The sequence below is a fragment of the Chrysemys picta genome, chromosome 1 (genome assembly GCF_011386835.1).
Source record: "Chrysemys picta bellii isolate R12L10 chromosome 1, ASM1138683v2, whole genome shotgun sequence".
Classification (NCBI taxonomy): domain Eukaryota; kingdom Metazoa; phylum Chordata; order Testudines; family Emydidae; genus Chrysemys; species Chrysemys picta.
In genome coordinates, this window is record NC_088791.1 from 176737008 (window position 1) to 176757319 (window position 20312).

Sequence of the window (20312 nt, forward strand, 5' to 3'; positions counted from 1 at the left end):
ACACATGTTGAGTAGTCCTATTTTTTTTCAGTGGTCCTACTAATATGTAGAATTACTTAGTTGCAGAAATGTTTACAAGATCAAAGGGGATGGGTATTCTGTATTTCCAGAATACCATAATGCTTGTTTGGAATAGACCCATAACCTAGGCCCTGATATGGCAAAGTACTTAAGCATATGCATAGGTCAATCTCTATTCAGTAAAGCACTTAAACACATGCTTCAGTCATATTTACTTCATGGGATTTAAGCGAATGCTTAAAGTGAATCAAAATTGCTTCTATTAATCAGTACAGCAAAAGTAAGAAAATTGGAATAAGTATAACAGAACAACCCTCTGTACAGTAACTCCTCACTTAACATTGTAGTTATGGTCCTGAAAAATGCAGCTTTAAGAGAAACGATGTTAAGCGAATCCAATTTCCCCATAAGAATTAATGTAAATGAGGGGGTTAGGTTCCAGGGAAATTTTTTTCACCAGACAAAAGAGTATATTTTATATCTATCTATCTATATATACATATATACACATACACACACACATACACACAGTATAAGTTTTAAACAAACAATTTAATACTGTACACAGTGATGATGATTATGAAGCTTGGTTGAGGTGGAGGAGTCAGAGTGTGGGATATTTCCCTTCCTGTTAAATAATGAACTAGCAATTGGCTGAGCCCTCAGAGGTTAACTCTCTCACTCTACAATGCAGCAGGAATGGAGGTAGATATACGCATTTTCCCTTTAAGTACACTGCCTTGTTAATTAGATCAGCTTGCTGCTGCAAGCTCCCTCTATCCTGAGCCCTGGTGTCCCCCCCTGCTCTATGGCAGATGGGGTAAGCGGGGTGCAGGAGCAGGAGGGAGGGGGACACCATGACATTAGCCCCCATCTTCCTTCCCTCCCCCACGCATAGCAAGCAGGAGTCTTGGGGAGCAGCTCCAAGGCAGAGGGCAGGAGCAGCATTATGAGGAGGGACACAGCTGAACTGCAGACAGCTTCTGCACAGGGAACTTAGGGGAGCTGATGGGGGGCTGCTAGTCCACCCTAGTTCCAAGCCCCCACCAGCTAGCTGCAACAGGCTGCTCTTCCTGCAAACAATAGACAAAGCAGGTGGCTGCCAAACAATGTTAGAAGGGAGCATTGCACAACTTTAAACGAGAATGTTCCCTAATTGATCGGCAACGTAACAACGAAACAACGTTAACCGGTGTGACTTTAAGTGTGGAGTTACTGTACTGGCATATTCACAACCTAATAGAGCCAGTGGAGGTGACATTGAAACAAAGTAAGTGGAGAGCTACATAAGAGGGTGAGACTGCACAGGCTTCTGCCTTCTTACCACCTGGATGTCCCAACTAGGGATGGGTTTGACAACTTTTTAGACGCTTTTTTTCATTCCACACACATACATCCAAGACCAAATCTGATTAGGTTTTGACCCCCTGCCTGTGCTTGGTATTCCAGGGGACCATATCTGGCATTCTGGGAGACCATAATTACATTTTCAACAGTTACCCAAACCATTTCCATTAGTTCCTTTCATCATAACTTTGATTCTTCAATATAGCTATTGGAGAAAGCCTCTAAAATTCTGTTATTTGTTCATTTGCGGTTTACTGGGTTATCACAAGACACATTGCTAAATTATCACAAGATATATATTGCTAGATTTCATAACCTTAGGTCAAGTATATATAATTCATGCTAACTTATGGTAACTGCATTCTTGACTATATTTTTACTTTTACTATACTTTTACTTTTAATATAGCCAAGCGTGTTTTCAATACTGATATATATATACGTACACTCTGGTTTCCCTACTTGCATTATAGCTTCCATTATTATTTTTATAAGCATGATTAGCAGATAGATTTTTTTTTTAATCCAAAACTAGAGATCCTTCAAGATCAGGTCAGGGGTCAATGGTCAACACTCCACACTTAATTTCCATAATACATCGCACAATGATTATGATAATTAATTTGACACAGGCTTTCAGTAGAGCCCTTACTATACCCCTTCTGGTGAATTAAGGAGATCCCTGTTCCCCTGGGATCCCTTGTACACTCTGCAGTTGGCATCAAGAGGTCTTTGGATCACAGTCTCGTATATCCAAAACAAGGATCCTTTGCATACTCACGTGTATCAGGTTTCTTTAGGTCTCAGATGCACCCCAGAATCCTATGCGCTGGTTACGGAGCATCAGCTTTGAAGGACAAGTGCAAAGGATTCTAGAATTCTAGTAAAGATACTCAGTGTTGACGACAGGGCAGGAACAGCGATATTATTCTGGAGGAGTATGCGACTCCAGCAGTTCTGTGAGGTTAGTTAGATCAGGGGTCGATTGTGTTTTTGCTTGTATTGGCAGTTCACTTGAGGCTAACTATGATCCATGTTTCTATGCAAGGGTGATAGTGACCAAAACCTTTAGATAAACTAGGAGCCAGAGTTTAATAAGATAGGGAGAAGCATCTTTGTTTTGTAGTGTTCCCCCGTCCCCCTCTCCCCGTTGGTCCAAAATAGGTCAAGTTTAACCCTCAAGGCATGCTGCAAAAAGATCCATCGTTTTGATAGGGATTTTGGAGGGGGCAGAGGGCACAAGGAGTTTGCTGCTTTATTTATCAGATGATATATTCATTTTTATGCAGTTTTGGGTGATACTGAGTTTGATTGTAAATATAGTTCCTGTGAGGTCATCTCCAGCTCATTAATTAAAATAATAAGAATAAATTAAATTCTGATTTTTTTAATGTGGCTTTAAAAATAGTGTGATATTTGGAACCCACTATTGACATTAGAGAAGGACCCAAACAAATCCCTGGATCTGAACACCCTTGAATTTTGAAGTTGGGTTCCTGATTTGGATCTGAACGTCCTGTTTTGGGTCCCTCTCTAATTCAAATGTATTTTTCCGTTTGAAAGCAGATGTATTTTTTTTTTTATTCCTAAAACTCTTAGGTCATATCCTGCCTATAATTCCCAATCAAAACACAGACAAAATAATAAGCCACAAGAGTGTCCTGTAAAATGTAGTGATTCTTATTAACAAATTTGTGAAAAGACAAATGAGGGAAAGCACCACTTGTGGTTTTATAGCTTAAGGAACAGCCATTTTACCCTTAATGACTGCCATAACTATGACAGCACTTGAGATTTCTATCAGTGATCTGTTGCTTCCACTATTTCAAGTGAACTGATATAAATCTTGAGAGAGACAAGGTGGGTGAGGTAATATCTTTTATTGGAACAACTTCTGTTGGTGAGAGAGACAAGCTTTCAAGCTTACACAGAGCTCTTCAAATCCATTTAACATAGCTTAATAAATAACCGTTCCTGAGTTTTAAAAAATTACATTTTTGAATTGGAGCTTTAATTTAGAAATTAGGTTCTATGATATTATTAAACTTTTTCATGGTGTGACCCACATTTTAATAGATTATTTCATGAATTATCTTCCCTACCATTCACGAACTTCCGGACCAATTCCCATCTCAATAGTAATTGCACAATTACTACAGCAATTGCTTACAGAAAAAAAGTAATGTTAGAAATTTTTTTGTTTTGTTTTTTTGTTTTAATGTCACGTCTCTGAATCCAAGTTAGCTACTGGAAACAAGGAAGGGAACCAGCTGCCTCTTAGGAAATCATTCCAAGTGCTATGGACCAGCAGTGGTCTAAAGAAGTATGACATTAAAAATACCTTAAAGCTAGGGGTTTTCAACTTGCTGAAATTTTTTTGTCAGTGCTGTAAAGAACATGAAAACAATGGCTTTTAATCACCAACTAAAGAATATTTAAGTAAATAGAGCTATTGAAGACTATGCTTTCCTAAGCTTTATAGTTAGGAAAAAATTGATAACTGATGTAATAGTCTTCACTGTTGCAGACAATGTTTAAATAATTGTACTATCAGACTTGATTAAAATAGAATTTTACATCAAGTTGCTCAATTTTTCTTCTCTTGGGAGACTTTTGTGTGTATTTATGAAATTGGTAGATAATGGGGTGACAATATTATCCTGCGGTTGGTTGGATCATAAACAAGTGTGTATATTTTATATTCATTGTGAAATATCCTTGGATTATATGAAATTATGCCAAACACCAATATAAAGGTAAGCTTGACTTTTCTGCTTTGTGTCCAACTCCTGTTTTGTTTTTTACAGGAAGATCTATACCAGTGTTTCTCAAATGTGGCCACCATGGCCGCATGTGGCCACCAGGAACTTTTCTTGTGGCCACAGCCTCCTGGGCAGTGATTGGGGGAGGGGGAGGAGCACTAGCAGGGGGTCCACAAATGCCAGAGGCAGCCAGTGAGTTCCCCACCTTCCTGGGGGAGGTGAGGCTTGGACTTCAGGCCTCAGCCCTGGAATGGTGAGCAGCAGGCTCCGTTCATAGGGCTTCGGGCTCTGGCCCTGGACCCGGCTGCGGAGGCGGGCCCTCAGCTTACACATATTGCCCCTGGTGCCCACTGCGCTGTCTCCCTACCGACCAACCCTTCCAGGACTTAATTTGTCCTCTGGCTTGCCAGGGCTGAATAAATCTCCTGTGAAAATTGATATTTGTACATTTGCTAATATCACTTTTAACAGTCTTCCAGCTAGCTAGCAAGTCTGCTGCTGTGAAAAGTAATATTAACAAACATATAAATGTTACTCTTTTCACAGCAGCAGATTGTGCAAAGCACCTTATTTGTGTTTCTGTTCTGTTTAGGACCAGCATAGAATAGAGACAACTGCACATTATTTTTATTATTGAGTCTGCAAAAAAACCCTCTACATCAGGGGTCGGCAACGTTTGGCACGCAGCTCGCCAGGGTAAGCGCCCTGGCGGGCCAGGCCAGTTTTATTTACCTGCTGACGCGGCAGCTTCGGCAGATCGCGGCTCCCACTGGCCGCGGTTCGCCGTCCCAGGCCAATGGGGGCGGCAAGAAGCCGCAGCCAGCACATCGCTCGCCTGCGCTGCTTCCCGCCGCCCCCATTGGCCCGGGACGGCGAACCGTGGCCAGTGGGAGCCGCGATCGGCCGAACCTGCCGCGTCAGCAGGTAAATAAAACTGGCCCGGCCCGCCAGGGTGCTTACCCTGGCGAGCTGCGTGCCAAACGTTGCTGACCCCTGCTCTACATAAATAAATTGCAATGATTTGGACATGTATATATGCCTATGTATTTGTTTTTCCTAAAGTTAATTAAGTATTTAATGAAAATTGTCAGAACAGCCACCAGCAATAGTTGGTGGCCGCACTCTGAGGCCACCAAAAAAATTGTCAGACTCCCTGTATACAGTGATCATGATGAAAAGTAAACATTTGCCAACAGATACGATACATATTGTTTAATTTTTTTCCATTTATCTGATAATGAAAGGTGTGCCTCTCCAGATTCTCAATATCCCTACAACAAATTACAAGAATGAAAATAAAATTAATTAGTATCTTACCCCAACAGCCAGCCCCTCAGTTAAAAATCCTTACCCCACCCAGATCCACATTTATTTCTTGTTTAATGGAAAAACTGTGTTAAACTCAGACATCATGTGTGCTAACCGGTGACAAATGCCGACTTTTCAAGAGTAATCACTGCACTCTTACATTGTTTTGCTAAGGAGCAGGTTTACTATACCATTTTGTGACTACTATCTTTGGTATGTTTGGGCATTAAAATTCTCTTTCATTATGTGTTGAATAATAGCTAGGTCAGTTAGAGGGACAAATTAAGGATAAATACAGTACTCTTAAAAGTCTTCATAGTGCAAGCTACAGTATGTAACCAGTCATGATCCTCCAGTGCAAGAAAAATCTTGTTGCTGCAGGCCTGAATGACATACACTGCACATGTAAATTCTGCTTCCTGCAGGAGCAATGTACTTACTTCTATTGGTATCCTCTTCTATTTGCTGTGAATGACTGCAAAGGTACTCCCAAGATTGTAGTCCAAACATGTGCCCCATCAGCCACACACAATATATTCTACAAGATTCATTTGCCACCGCGTGATACTACTGAGGCTTACATCATGCATCCTGCTGCTTTTCTTTCTCTGACGGGGTACCCCTGCTTCTTAGTGCGAATACGATGGGCTTTCTGCTCTCATTCCATATTTCAAAGGCAGGCATGATCCTTTTTGTATTGGCTTTTCTCCAAGCTAACTGCCAGCTCTCCCTGATGGCACTACCGGAGGGTTTACAGCATGTTGAAAGCCCTGGCTTCTGTCACTATGCAAATCAAGAGGTTCCACAGAGTTGTCTCTGTGAATTGTCCTTTCCAGGAAGTATTTTATGACCTTGTCTCTTCCCCTCCCTCTGGCCTACCAGTAGTTTAAGTACAGAGAGGGTCCTTTGGCAGGAATTAAGAGAAAATGTTGAGTTCATCAGTGTTAGCACTCAATGCTGCCATTCTCTGAAATGCAGCTCAGTAAATCCAGGGCAGAAGCTCTGACCAGGCTAAATTGATATATCCTGGAAACAGAGCAGTAGTAACTAAATCAAAGGGTTTTCTCTTCCCAAAGATGTGGTTTCTTCCTGAGCAGCTCTTTTCTACCACAACCAACAGGAAAATAGCCAAGATTTGTTGCTGATACTGGCGTAACCAGGCTGGTTAATTCCAGATTCTTACATTTGTGTCACTTTTTACTATCTGTAATTAGAAGTTCCTGATAGTTCATGATTTGTTTTATGGGTTTAAAAGACAAAACAACTTTGCAGTAGGTCTGCAATATGTGAACTCCATTTATTTATTTTTACTTGCTAGTAATGCCATTTTTTAAAATTCAGATCTCTTTAAAACTGTATCTGTTTCACTTGACAGTATTCCTCATCAGGTATCACAAATAACATTTTCTAAGGTTCAAAAGTTATTTCATGTTAGTGATTTACTGTCCTTCCTTTTTACTGAGTGTCTGTAGCCATTGATCACGGAGTCTTCCCCCACTCTTCCCAAATAGCTTTAATGTATTGTCAGCATAAGGTTTCCATTTGTTTATCTGTAATTGTACAGTTTAGTTTTAGCTTTTGCAATGCAGCCCTAACAGATTTTGTTCTGAAAGACAGAGAACATTTTCTATGGGTTTTAAATAATCTTTCCTAAGAAGAGAACTGTGGTGCCATAACCAGATGACAGGAAAATTCAGACTCCATTATCTCTTTTAAAAAAAAATAATAACAAAAACATATTAGAAGGTTTCTAGGAGTTGTTCCAACTGCATTAGGCTATCATCATGTCTTTTATGCTCTTATTCAAGTAGCTTATGTACAGTTTCTGGCTGGCTTTTTTTAAGGCATTAGTATTTACTTAGATTGTAATAGTACCCAAAGTAGCTAGGTCCTTTCTAAACACAGCGTAAAACACAGTTCCTGCTCTGAGCTTTGCAAAACTAAAAAAAAAAAAAATGCTTCATTTATGGCATTGCTTCAGTTTTGAAATGGATGGAGTTACACCAGTGTAAATCTGGTTATGGGGATTCTCGTCCCATCTGTGCTCCCTAAATTGTCACTGGTTTATAAAATGTTTTCTGCTAGAAATCTCTAATATGCCTATTTTTTGTCTTTTCTTTGGGAGAAAAGCAGGTTGAGGGACTAAATCGTCTCAAATATCTACACACACACACATCCTCCATAGTTCAGAGCTTCTCCAAGAGGGCTCATATCACCCCCAGGCAATGACTACAGAATTTATAAACATTTTAAACTGAAAGTTGTGCATGTTTTAACCTGAGAAGTGCTGACTTTTTGAACCACAACACAGGTGGTCTCTTTAATTTTATTTTATTTTGTAATGAAAACCTTTTTATTCAGTGGCTACTGCAAAAAGAGATTATCAACTTTATTATTTCATAGTTGGTTTCAGTAAAGTCTGCAACGTAGAAATAGTTTCAGTAAGTTTCTTACTCACCCTCCTCCCACAAAAAGCCACTTCACTGCAGTATTTTTTTCACCTGAATAGCATTCTTCATCTGAGGAGCTTAAAATAATTTAAAAGTAAGTTTCACAGCTCCATATAAGGCAGATATTAATGCAATGCTGATTTTACAAATGAGACACAGTCATACAATGGGGATGGAGCCAGATTTTAGGGCCCAGCACCCTCAGTTGGAGGCCAGATTTTCCAAAGGGCTCAGTCCCCAGTAGGCATCTAAATGAAGTGACCGGATTTTTAAAAGTGCTCAGCAGCCAGTAACTACCATTGAAAACAAAATAGGGACATTTAAATGATGTGTCAGCCTTGTGCTAGTCTGAATTTCCTGTGCCAACTAAAAAGGCTGGTGACATCTTGGCAGTAACACCAACACAGAATTGTTTGTCACATACATTGCAGAGCTCCAGCTGCATGTGTGTCTGGCTGCTCAATGAGAGGCAGAAAACAGTTATGACTTTGAATCTTTGCAATTTAAGTTCACCTTTTGTTGCTAGTGATTTCAGAGGTGATGCTACTAAACTAGCACAATATATGTGGTGATGACGTACCGTGCAGTTTTGATAACATGTCCTAATAACCTACCCACACATGCATCTTTCACATCATATTTGTCAAACCAGCTCTAGGCATAATTAAATTTTCAGCACTGAATTTGTACCAGTACAGTACCTGTCTTTCCCAAATGGTAGCACCACCCATTCCTATGAGACTGTGCTACTTTCCTGAGATGTCTCGATTACAGCACAATCCGTGCATATCATGGGAGTAGCATTTTCAGGTGAAGCAGAGAATTCCAACCAATCCACTTTGGAGACCTATTCAAATGTCCATCTAGGAAGAGAATTTGACTAGTTGAGGTTTATTTATAACTTGAATGATATATGTTAAGGCTCTTGACAGCTACTTTTCAGTGGCATTTCACTTCCTTTTTTTTTCTTGCTGTGCATTTGAAGCATTATTGTTGAAATTGTTGGGGATTCCACCACTGCCGTCTGGAGACTATACTATGCTCTGGATCAGTGGTCTCCAAAGTGGGGTGCGCAAGAGGATCCTTTGGGGTGCATGGCTTTTTTTCTTTTTTTCCCTCCCTTAGCAGTTCGGCCGGGAGTCTGAGCAGCCTTTTTTTTTTTTTTTTTTGCTTCGACAGGAGCAGGGGGTGCGCGATCAAAAAAGTTTGTAGACCACTGCTCTAGATCAGGGATCAGCAGCCTTTGGCACGCAGCCCACCAGGGTAAGCCCCCTGGCGAGCCAGGCCGGTTTGTTTACCTGGCACGTCCACAGGTTTGGCCGATTGCGGCTCCCACTGGCTGCGGTTCACTGCTCCAGGCCAATGGGGGCTGCGGGACGCATACCACACAACTTACCACACAAGGCACTCCATTGAAGTCAATGGGAATATTTATGGTGCAAGTTATTGTTCTTTGTGCGTAAGGGTATCCAATCAGGCCTTAAATGAAAATATTTTCTAACAGAATATTTGAAAAAATGTCAAATTATGTATGTATCTGCATAGCAATAAGTAGCAGCTGAAAATAACATTTCTAGATGGAGAACAAAGAACAAGGGTGAAAAGGGATACCCTAATTCTTCTGTAATGTATCTGGTATTATTTTCCTATATTCTTCTTAGTTGTGGCATGCAGACAGATGAATGGCAGTATTTACATTTTTTAGAGCTGGAAACGTTGGTCATCTTTTATTGCTGTGTAGAAAATGATACTTTACACAAATGACTGCAAGAGAAATGCAACTGAAGAAGTGAGGTTCTTACCCACGAAAGCTTATGCTCCCAATACTTCTGTTAGTCTTAAAGGTGCCACAGGACCCTCTGTTGCTTTTTACAGATTCAGACTAACACGGCTACCCCTCTGATACTTGACTGCATGAGAAATGGGCATCTTGAGGATACTAAGGGTTTCAGATTGCCTTGATAAGATCAGAGCAACATACAAAAAGAAACCACTGGAGAAAAGGAATACAGCACATTGACTTACACTACCTTTTTTACCAATACATGTATTTAAAAATGCAAGCAAGACAACTATGCAGTATTGGCAATCAATTTGTAAAAAGCAAAATCTGCTATTTACATACTGGAGCCTGTATAATTTAATTATATTTAGTTAAAAATAAAAAGGGTGTAATTATATTTGACTGTTTAGTGATGTCAGGTTTGGAACATATTTCTGTGGGGGTTGAAGCCCTTTTATGAGTAGTGACTCTAAAATTAATGGAAGGACTTCTGGATTTTCCAAAAGAATCAGCAGGCAAGGCTCGATCAACTCATTAAGCACTCACAACCCATCACACAGACTTTTTTATATCCTTTAGTCCAGCCACTCCAGTAGTTGTTGTTGTTGTTTGGATTACTGTGGGAGCACTAGTCATGGACCAAGTGGTGTAGCACACTGGGAAGAACTGGGGGATCAAAAGTTTGCAACACACCCATCACACTGCAACACTTTCTTTTCAGAGAACTTGCTCTCCTTAGCCAGCTCTGCAGCTTCTCCACTATGTCCACTTCTTGTCTTCTCTCTGACTGGCCCTCTGCCTCTTACATGCTCTGTGCCCGCTCCATTGCCTGTCACCCTACCTATCTGCTTCTCCTTCCCAAACTACCTGTCTGCTCCACCCCAACATACATAAACACATAGCTGCCACTAGCATCCCATTTCCCATCAGTCTCTGTCCCTGTAGGCCTGTCCAACCTCTGTTGTTTCTCACTTGAAAGAGGATTAATGTGGCATAAAGCTAGTTATTTATTTGATATGCAGAGGAGATATAAAATCTGGGCAACATTATGAAAATGTTTTTTTCCCCTGCAACAGAATTGGAAACTCCATTACCAGTCACCTGAAATTTTGACAGGCATTTACAAGTAAATACCAGTTCATTTAAAGCTTCTTGGATTAAAGTTTTTAAGAAGCAGTACATAAATGAAGATTACTATTATTTGATTCCTATTGCATAGAATTGTATGGTTTTGAATCTTTTATACTAGAATATATAGTGCCATAGAAGAGAAGCGTCAAGAAGATGATGAAGAAATAAAGATTTAAGTATCCATAGTTCTTAGGTTTTAGAATGGATTTTATTTGAAAGATATATTAGAAAAAACAACCAGAGGTCTGATCAAATAAATTCAACTTGCCTCAGCTGAATAGCAAGGTACCTTCTGAGAACCTGGCACTAATTTACAAACAGTAATAGTTATACTGATAAGTAATGAATAAGTAATATGATAATACATGACACTTCTTTAGTGCCTTCCAGCATGGAATCTCAATAGCACTTTATAAATTTAATGAAGCTACTTATCACCTTAGTCCATTGTTTTGGATGAAGCTTCTTATCACCTTAGTCCATTGTTTTGTGAGGTAGATAACTATTATCGCAATTTTCCGGAATGAGAAACTGAGGCACATGATTGGGATTTGTCCAAGTCCTGAATGGGAAGGAAAGTCAAACCAGTAACCAAGATTGTCTAACTCCAGGTCTTGTTCTATAATTTTTAAAATCAGACTAAACACAATGAAATATTAGATCTACGTTTGCATACAGTTCTGTGGGGAAAATTAGCAATTTAGAAATGCAGACATTACATACTGTGTGTTTTGAAGCTATTCTTGATCACATTTGTACATCTGTCAAGTACAATAGTTGTTTTACTGACATCCACAACTGTACTTGTATTTAGCATTGGGGCCAGAACTAGCAAATTCCTGCTCTAGTGAGTAGACTTATTGACATCAGTAGTCCCAATGAGACAGATAGGATTGCTGGCATGAATAAAGTATTAAAAGATTGTCATTAATCGGTAAATCACTTTGTTCACTATTTTTGTTCATTCCTCTCACTATAAAGCTCACATTTTAAGAAAATAATTTTAACAGCAATAATTTTGCTCTCTTTGTATTTAATTTTTAAATGCATATCTCTGTTGCAATGTAAAACTAATGCTTAAAAGACAGTGTTTACTTAAAAGTGAGTTAGTTTCAAAAATGTTAAAAACAGCTTCAGGTACTACACCTCTTCCTTAGTCTCTTTGTCAGTTTTTGTGGTTTTGCAGTAGCATTTTTCCTATTTAAAAACTAGTGTTTTCTTACCCTTGTTGCTATGTGAAAAACCATCACAGACGTAGTGGAAACTGACTCACTAAAAGCTATATGCAAAGTGCTGTCAAAAGCAAAGCTATAATAATAAAGAGACCTTCTCTCACTTCTCTTCAGTTATAATAACTTTAACTATCAATAGAAGACTAATAAAACTCAGGAGTCCAATTATTTTTAAGCACATGATGCCTCTTTAACAGACTTGCTTACATTTTGATATGAAACTCACCCTTTGCCCTCACCACAAATCTGTAGCTGACATGATGCCCTGTTTCTAGATGGATTTATTTTCATACATTAGTATCCCCCGTGTTTTTACAGGTGGGCAAAAAAATGCATTTGCTCAATGGAGTTATTTTTGACATAAAATAACAAAATCCTCTTTAAACAAAAAAGAGTTGGAATTTCAGCACTTATAAATTAACTTGATTTGTGGGACTGTAATTGACCAACCAAGACAGATGTGTATCTGTTGGAGATTTAAGATGAACTTTCATAGAATCATAGAATCATAGAATATCAGAGTTGGAAGGGACCTCAAGAGGTCATCTAGTCCAACCCCCTGCTCAAAGCAGGACCAATTCCCAGCTAAATCATCCCAGCCAGGGCTTTGTCAAGCCGGGCCTTAAAAACCTCCAAGGAAGGAGACTCCACCACCTCCCTAGGTAACGCATTCCAGTGTTTCACCACCCTCCTAGTGAAATAGTTTTTCCTGATATCCAACCTGGACCTCCCCCACTGCAACTTGAGACCATTGCTCCTTGTTCTGTCGTCTGCCACCACTGAGAACAGCCGAGCTCCATCCTCTTTGGAACCCCCCTTCAGGTAGTTGAAGGCTGCTATCAAATCCCCCCTCATTCTTCTCTTCTGGAGACTAAACAATCCCAGTTCCCTCAGCCTCTCCTCATAAGTCATGTGCTCCAGACCCCTAATCATTTTTGTTGCCCTCCGCTGGACTCTTTCCAATTTTTCCACATCCTTCTTGTAGTGTGGGGCCCAAAACTGGACACAGTATTCCAGATGAGGCCTCACCAATGTCGAATAAAGGGGAACAATCACGTCCCTCGATCTGCTGGCAATGCCCCTACTTATACAGCCCAAAATGCCGTTAGCCTTCTTGGCAACAAGAGCACACTGTTGACTCATATCCAGCTTCTCGTCCACTGTGACCCCTAGGCCCTTTTCTGCAGAACTGCTACCTAGCCATTCGGTCCCTAGTCTGTAGCAGTGCATGGGATTCTTCCGTCCTAAGTGCAGGACTCTGCACTTGTCCTTGTTGAACCTCATCAGGTTTTTTTCGGCCCAATCTTCTAATTTGTCTAGGTCCCTCTGTATCCGATCCCTACCCTCTAGTGTATCTACCACGCCTCCTAGTTTAGTGTCATCTGCAAACTTGCTGAGAGTGCAGTCCACACCATCCTCCAGATCATTAATAAAGATATTAAACAAAACCGGCCCCAGGGGCACTCCGCTTGAAACCGGCTGCCAACTAGACATGGAGCCATTGATCACTACCCGTTGAGCCCGACGATCTATCCAACTTTACTGTGGAGAGCTTGATGGCTGAGCAGGCACTGGGCCTGGCAAGTGACAGGCCATGCTGCCTTTACCTTATATACATCACTGCTTGGTTTTAGTCCCAATCCCACTCTTCCTGTGAGAGAGAGCTAAACTTTTCTCCTTTTTGCTATTTCTAAAGAAACAGAAAAGTGGTAATTCAGAGTGAATTCCAAAGTGCAAGAATTTAAAGAACATTCATTCGAACACTATTAATTTCTCTTATCAGGGTCTTCTGATGTAGGATGTGAGCTGTTGGGTTTTTTTTCTGGAGAGCCTCTGAAAATTCCAGAATGTGTTGGATTGTATTTTCACATGCTTTGGGCAGAGATCTGTTCTGTTCAAAAAGGGTGATGCTATGTAGTGTATCCTAGTACAATCAAAGAGTAACCTGAAGTTCGGCTTTTGAGCTGAGGAGTGGAACTGCATCCCAAACCCAATAGGCCATCAGTTGGCCACTTGTCCCATAATCACTGCACCACACCTGAAGCTGGTGCGGGGGTTGGGGGAGGCATTGTCTGGCTTGCTGTAGGAAGGTATGTACCTCTTAAAGGGATACAGAGGCACGGAGTGAGTTTGCAGCAGCCACAGAGCAAGTCAGCGTGAGGATGCTGACCCATCCACCCAGCTGACCGGAATAGAGGGGAGTTTATATAAGTACATGCCAGGCAGGAAAAGCTCTCTTTTACCTGGACCAAGTGGAGCAGCATCCACCCTCCCACCCATGGAAGCGGTGAAATACCAGATTTGGTCAGGATCCCCTGTGGCACTGCACTAGTCATTCCTTTCTCAGGGGCCTGGGAAAGAATTTTTCACTTAGGCCAGTGGTCCCCAACTGAGGACCATGGCGGCGGATGATCATCCGCCGAAATGTTGCCCACAAGCGGCAGCATCAATAGGTGTTGCCACTGAAATGCCGTCAACAAGCAGCGTCATCCAGAGGCGTCGCCACCGAGATGCCACCTATTTTCGGCGGCGACACCTCTGGATGACACTGCTTGTCGGCAGTATTTCGGTGGATGCTCGTCCTCCGGCCAGTACGCGGGCGCACTTAGACACCCCACAGGCACTGCGTTGGGGACCCCCGATTTAGGCCAATCTGGCAGTGAGGGGGAAAAGTGGGTGTTTTTTCACCTTCCCCAAAGCAGGATGAGAGGTGGTTTAGTTGGAAGCAAACATGGAAGGGGAGTTAGGCTATGAGCTTGCAACTCAATATGTTGACATGGGGAAGATATTCAGTGCAAGTACTCCATAGGAAAGGGATACAGTGATCAGATGCATGGATTGTAGAGGATTTAAAGGAGGTATTTTTTAAAGAGTGGAAATGGGGGGAGGAGGTTGGTGCTCTTATGATTGGTATATCAGGGAGCCACCACCACTCTTATTTCAGCCCACCTTAGCTGTAATTTGAGGGGGGGAGCTGTAATATCCTGGCAGCAGGATGGGTAAGGAGGAGGGCTGACTAAATCCCCCTGGGTATATATTGAAATGATCATGGAATTACCTGCATTGTACACTTTTATCTGCAGGGTACTTACTCCCATACAGTTAATAATAAAGTTGCAACCTAATTAAACCACATCTAGGGTCTCTTATTCTCCTCCTGGTATAGCCAGGCAAACCATTTATTTGCCTATATAATGTCAACAAGATTATTTATGTTGTTTACTTTTTGAGATGTAGTGAACCCAAGTATTAACATGAAAACTACTGTTCAGATTATTTTTGCAAAATTGAAAATAAAAACTTGAAAACCTCAGTTCACACATCTGTCTTCATCTGTTTCCTACACCCCCTCCTAAAATGAAGATTGCTACTTATTTGCAATGTATGCTGTATTTCATCCAGTTTTGTTATATTCAGTTACAGCTTCCTGGCTATACCCTGATCCAAAAGAGATACTGTTTGAATATGCTATTATAACTGCATCTTATGTCTAGTTATTTTTCGTAGCACACCTGCAGTCCACAATATGTTCCATTTATTTGAACAGTAAACCCATGTTTCCCATGCCTAATGAATTTTGACAGGCTGAATATTATTAGTTTCTTCAGTATGTTTCATCAGAGGATGGCATATTGCAGGTGTTTACTAGCTGATTATGAAAGTGTACTCATGCTTAACAGTAGTTCTTTTTACTCTCTATATAGAAGGGTAAAACCAGATGAGGGTATTGAAGGAAATGTGATTTGTGGTGATATATATTTTATATTTTTTAAAAGGATATATATAAAAAAATGTCTTGGCATGTATTGAAGATAATGCAATTATTCATTTTATAACAATTACTTTGATTTGAGTCTTTTCTTGTTGTTTTGTTGTTTTCATGGGCTTTGGAAATGCCCAATTTTTTCTTTTAAAATACATCAGTAAATCAATGACTTGGTATTGGAGTTCCTCATAACATGCTTACTCTTTAATAAGTAAAACTAACCAGCCAGGGACTATACAATTTCTAGGATTATGATAATTCTCAATATGAACAAAAGATGCATGTATGTTTTTCACATAATTGGCTCTTGATATCTATATTATTTTACATTAACTCTGTGCTTTGAATATGTTGATAAGTTGATAAAATGAAGGAAAAAAAGTAGTAAGTGGGCTTTTTTGTATTGGTTTTGATTATCACATTATGTGCCATTTAGTTCACTTGCAGAATTTTAGACTGAGAATTATGATTCTGATGCATGCAGTCATTATATCTAAGCTGCCACTGATTTTTAAGCAAAACTCCCTATTAATAAATGTTAGGTTTAAACAAGCCTTTCCCAGCTGTAGATCTCAATGTGCTGTATAAAGAAGGATAAGTATCTGTATTTGCGTTTTTGCAGATGGGGAAATTGAGAATTGAACTAACCTATTCAAGGCCGTGCAGCAGTTTGGTGGCAGCGCTCAGAGTAGAACCCATGTCTCCTGATTCATAGTTCAGTTTAGTTTAGTTTCCTATCCATTTTACCAGGCAGCCTCCTATTAAACAGTTCATGGGGAATTCTGCTTAAAAATCAATGGGATAACATAGTTCTGAGTTTTTTGCATATTTTTCATATATCAAAATATATTTGTGCTTTCTAAGGTCCTTACTAAGGATCCTGTTACTTTTCTTTAGTTTTACTTTTTGTTTAGTTTTGTTTGTTTAATTTAATTTATTCCATGTTTTCTTTCTGTTTTGTTTTGTTTTTAGTTGTGTCTGGTAAGTTGAAATTTTATTGGCCATCTTCTAATCACCGTATCACTGTGACTGGAACTTCTCTTCCCCTTTCCATCCATACCCTTCCATGTCCTTCAACCAATCAGCTTCCATGTTTCACTTGTTATTGGCAAGACAGACTGCACAGAATAGATTCTGCATGAAGTATGGGTAACTTTTTGGCAAAGAGCAAAGGTAATGGGTTGCTAACTTTTTGTCTGTTTTTAAATAATGTACAAGCTGATTCCTGATTTCATTTCCCCCTTGTTACCACACAAGTAGTACACCTCTACCTCGATATAAGACTGTCCTCGGGAGCCAAAAAATCTTACCGCGTTATAGGTGAAACCGCGTTATATTGAACTATTGAACTTGCTTTGATCCACCGGAGTGCGCAGCCCTGCCGCCCCCCTACCCCCCGAAGCGCTGCTTTACCGTGTTATATCCGAATTCGTGTTATATCGGGTCGTGTTATATCGAGGCAGTGGTGTACTTAATGTTTTCCTGTATAATCAATTCAATTTATTTTATTTTAAAGATCCCAACGACAGTAGAAGTTATTTTTCCTTAGTAGCTAACAGCTGCAGTGTCCTATGTAGATAAATATTCATGACATGCCACACATGTACATTTGACCCTAGTTAAGAAAGCAAACTTAAATTAATATTTTGTAAGTGTTTTAATATTTTTTTTAATTTTTCCGGTGCAGTGAACACTGCGAGTGGGATTTCCAAAAGCACTCAGCTGCACTCTATCTCTGTTACCATTGAAGGCATTAGGAGTTTTACTATTTACTTTAATGGGAGTAGAATTGGAACAACACCCCCAGTGCTTTTGTAAATCACACTCTAAATGACTGACCAACTGACTTTTCCCTTCTCCTCCTTCCATCTGCACAGTACTCCCTGAGCAACCCTCCTCGTAAATTGAAATACAGGGACCCCACTGCCTCTCTGATGGGCACTATTGTAGTCCTTCCTTTGTAATTATATAAGCTCTCAAACACAGTGACACCAGGTGCTATGTATCCTAGTGCAGCAGAATATAATTTAGAAACTCTAGGCTACTCTGTGTGGCATTGTGCAAACATCCATTAAAGAGGCAGTGAGGCCCCAAATATACCTTTATAGTAAAGAGGGTCAGTGCAAAGGCAGGATAGGGAGACTGAAAAACTATAAACAAGCACCCCTAAACCTAGTTTTCTAATCTTTCCCCACAGCCCAGTGGCAAACACCACTCAGTTTCCCAATCTACTTGCAATACTAAATTAAATCCCCTCTGTAGATGTCAAAAGTCCTCCAGTACCCCCCCTTTCAAGATATTAAATGTATCCAGGTTTTCTGTTTTAAAGGTATGATGATCACAATGGGTCTGTTATTATTTCTAGTACTGGAACATCTATGTGGGGCTTTACCTTGCATAGCTTCTTAGTTAAGTCATTCAACAAAATGTTAACATTTATGTCCAAGTATAAATCACCCCAAAATTTTGCTTATAATTTCTGAAAAGGAACATTTGGTGTATTTTATTCTGATCTAAATAGGGAGCATAGTCATAGAATAGATAAATGGATAACTGAAAATATTGACCTGGATTAACAAAGAAAGCAAATTGTGCAGAAGGGATGTTGGGTATCCAGGGGTTTCATCTAGATAGGTCACAGTTGTTTGAGTCATAAAATATATTTCAAACTGCACCACCTACGTGACATGAGTAATTTAAGTTGTTTAAAGTGAAGGAAAAGCCCTCAAAAAAAGAAAAGAACATAAAATTGTTAAAATGACTGATTCAAAGCATTCACTTCACTCTGAACTCAGACAAGAGGGGAGAATAATTAATGCTTTGGACAGCTGATAAGAAATGAATTTGAAAAATGTAAACAGTAAGTAAAAGGACTTTTCATTTAATGCAAATTTTTCCAGGTGTAAGAAGATACCACCTAACAGACTTTATATTCTATTTTTCCTGGGTTAGCCCCATCAGTGTATCTAACGCTGTCAAGTGCTCTCACTTATTTTTAATGTAACTGACATAATTTTTGACATTCTGTTTACTGCTAGATGAAATGGCCATTTAAGTCAGTGTAAATCAAACAGTTTGGACAATGCTGGCATGATTTATAATGTTAGGCTGAGCAGATGTTTCAAATTTGCCTTCATTTACATATATATTTTATTTGAACATGCCCTTGCCTCTGTGAATGAAGGAGGAATTCAGCCCCACTGAAATTCATTCCTTTTCACTAATTGGATTGAAGGTTTTAAATGGTTACCATTTGCACAGTAGCATTTCTGGGGCTTTTGAGTTAAATGGAAAATTTTTGAGACCCTGACTTCATCAGATCGTTCTTATAAAAGCAACTAAAGGTCGTTTATTTCTCCTGAGCTTTCCTAAATCAAAGAGGGTGACTTCTGTGTATGTAAACCTGAATGTGCAATTACTCCATAGCATTTAGTACAGAAGTGGACAAAGTGTGACCTGTGAGCCAGATCCAGCCCAGAGATTTCTCCGTTATGATCTGTGGCCCCTCTCCTCTTTTAAGACCTGATTGTGACCCCTGTGATCATGCTGGTGAATGCTTATTTATGCAACTCAACTTATTAAAGTCAATGGGACTTAAATCTCGCTTGGCTAAAAGCTCACAAACTTGAATAAGGAATGTGTAATCAGGATCTTAATAGGGAGGAGCAGCACAAGAACCAACAATCTTGGGTCAAGATGAAGCACTGAATGTTGGGAGCTGCAGTCTCTTTGTGCCGCAGCTCCATATTAAAGGTTGTTTATAACACGCTACCTTTTAAACAAATAAAATGTGGTGCTCAGGCACCAGGCAAGTTGCCATTTGACTTTCAGTGGGGTGAACTTTGGACTGCAGATTTTAGTGTATTTTTATCTCCTTCAGAACCTCCCCATTTTGTTGTGAAACCTCGTGACCAGGTGGCTGCATTGGGACGGACAGTGACTTTCCAGTGCGAAGCAACTGGAAACCCTCAACCAGCCATCTTTTGGCGGAGGGAGGGAAGTCAGGTAAAGCCAACTTTCTCTTCTTTCGTGCCAGTTTCTTTAAGCAATAGTGCCAAATAGAGGATGGCAGTTCCTGCGCTTGTTTACCCACTCAAGATTACTGCTAAGCCTGCAAATGCTGGACCTCATCTGCATTATTATTGTAATACGTCATGTGAGTTTAAAAATATTGTATTTTGTGTACTAAATGGAAAAACTGTGTTCTGCTTACTGGGCTTGTCTTTTTCCTAAAATTTAAAGGTCAGTATAGTAACAAGCTGTAAAGGATGAGTACATTCTTAGTGTGCTGTTAGATTCACAATTTTCATTAAATGTTTCACTATTGAGAAAAATTGATGTAATATCTATAGAATAATTAGAGATGGGACCAAACCAAAATCCTGCATCCAAAAGTCCCAAGAGTTTGGATCCTGGCCTAGCACTGTAATTGGCTGAACTACAACATTATGTCCAAACACTATCACATTTTGAAAAAAAAAAAAAATAGATCTGAGCTTTGTGGCTTGCGCTC

General features: G+C 39.9%; 1 protein-coding gene across 5 annotated transcripts in view; it reads left to right on the plus strand.

The window, feature by feature from the left end:
• ROBO1 (roundabout guidance receptor 1) overlaps positions 1–20312 on the plus strand; it is a 1068890-nt gene that overhangs the window by 958983 nt on the left and 89595 nt on the right. For all 5 annotated transcript variants that reach the window (XM_065575497.1, XM_065575504.1, XM_065575513.1 and 2 more), the window contains one exon: positions 19680–19804. In XM_065575497.1, coding sequence (XP_065431569.1) covers positions 19680–19804 — 125 coding nt within the window. The remainder of the gene's footprint in view (positions 1–19679; positions 19805–20312) is intronic.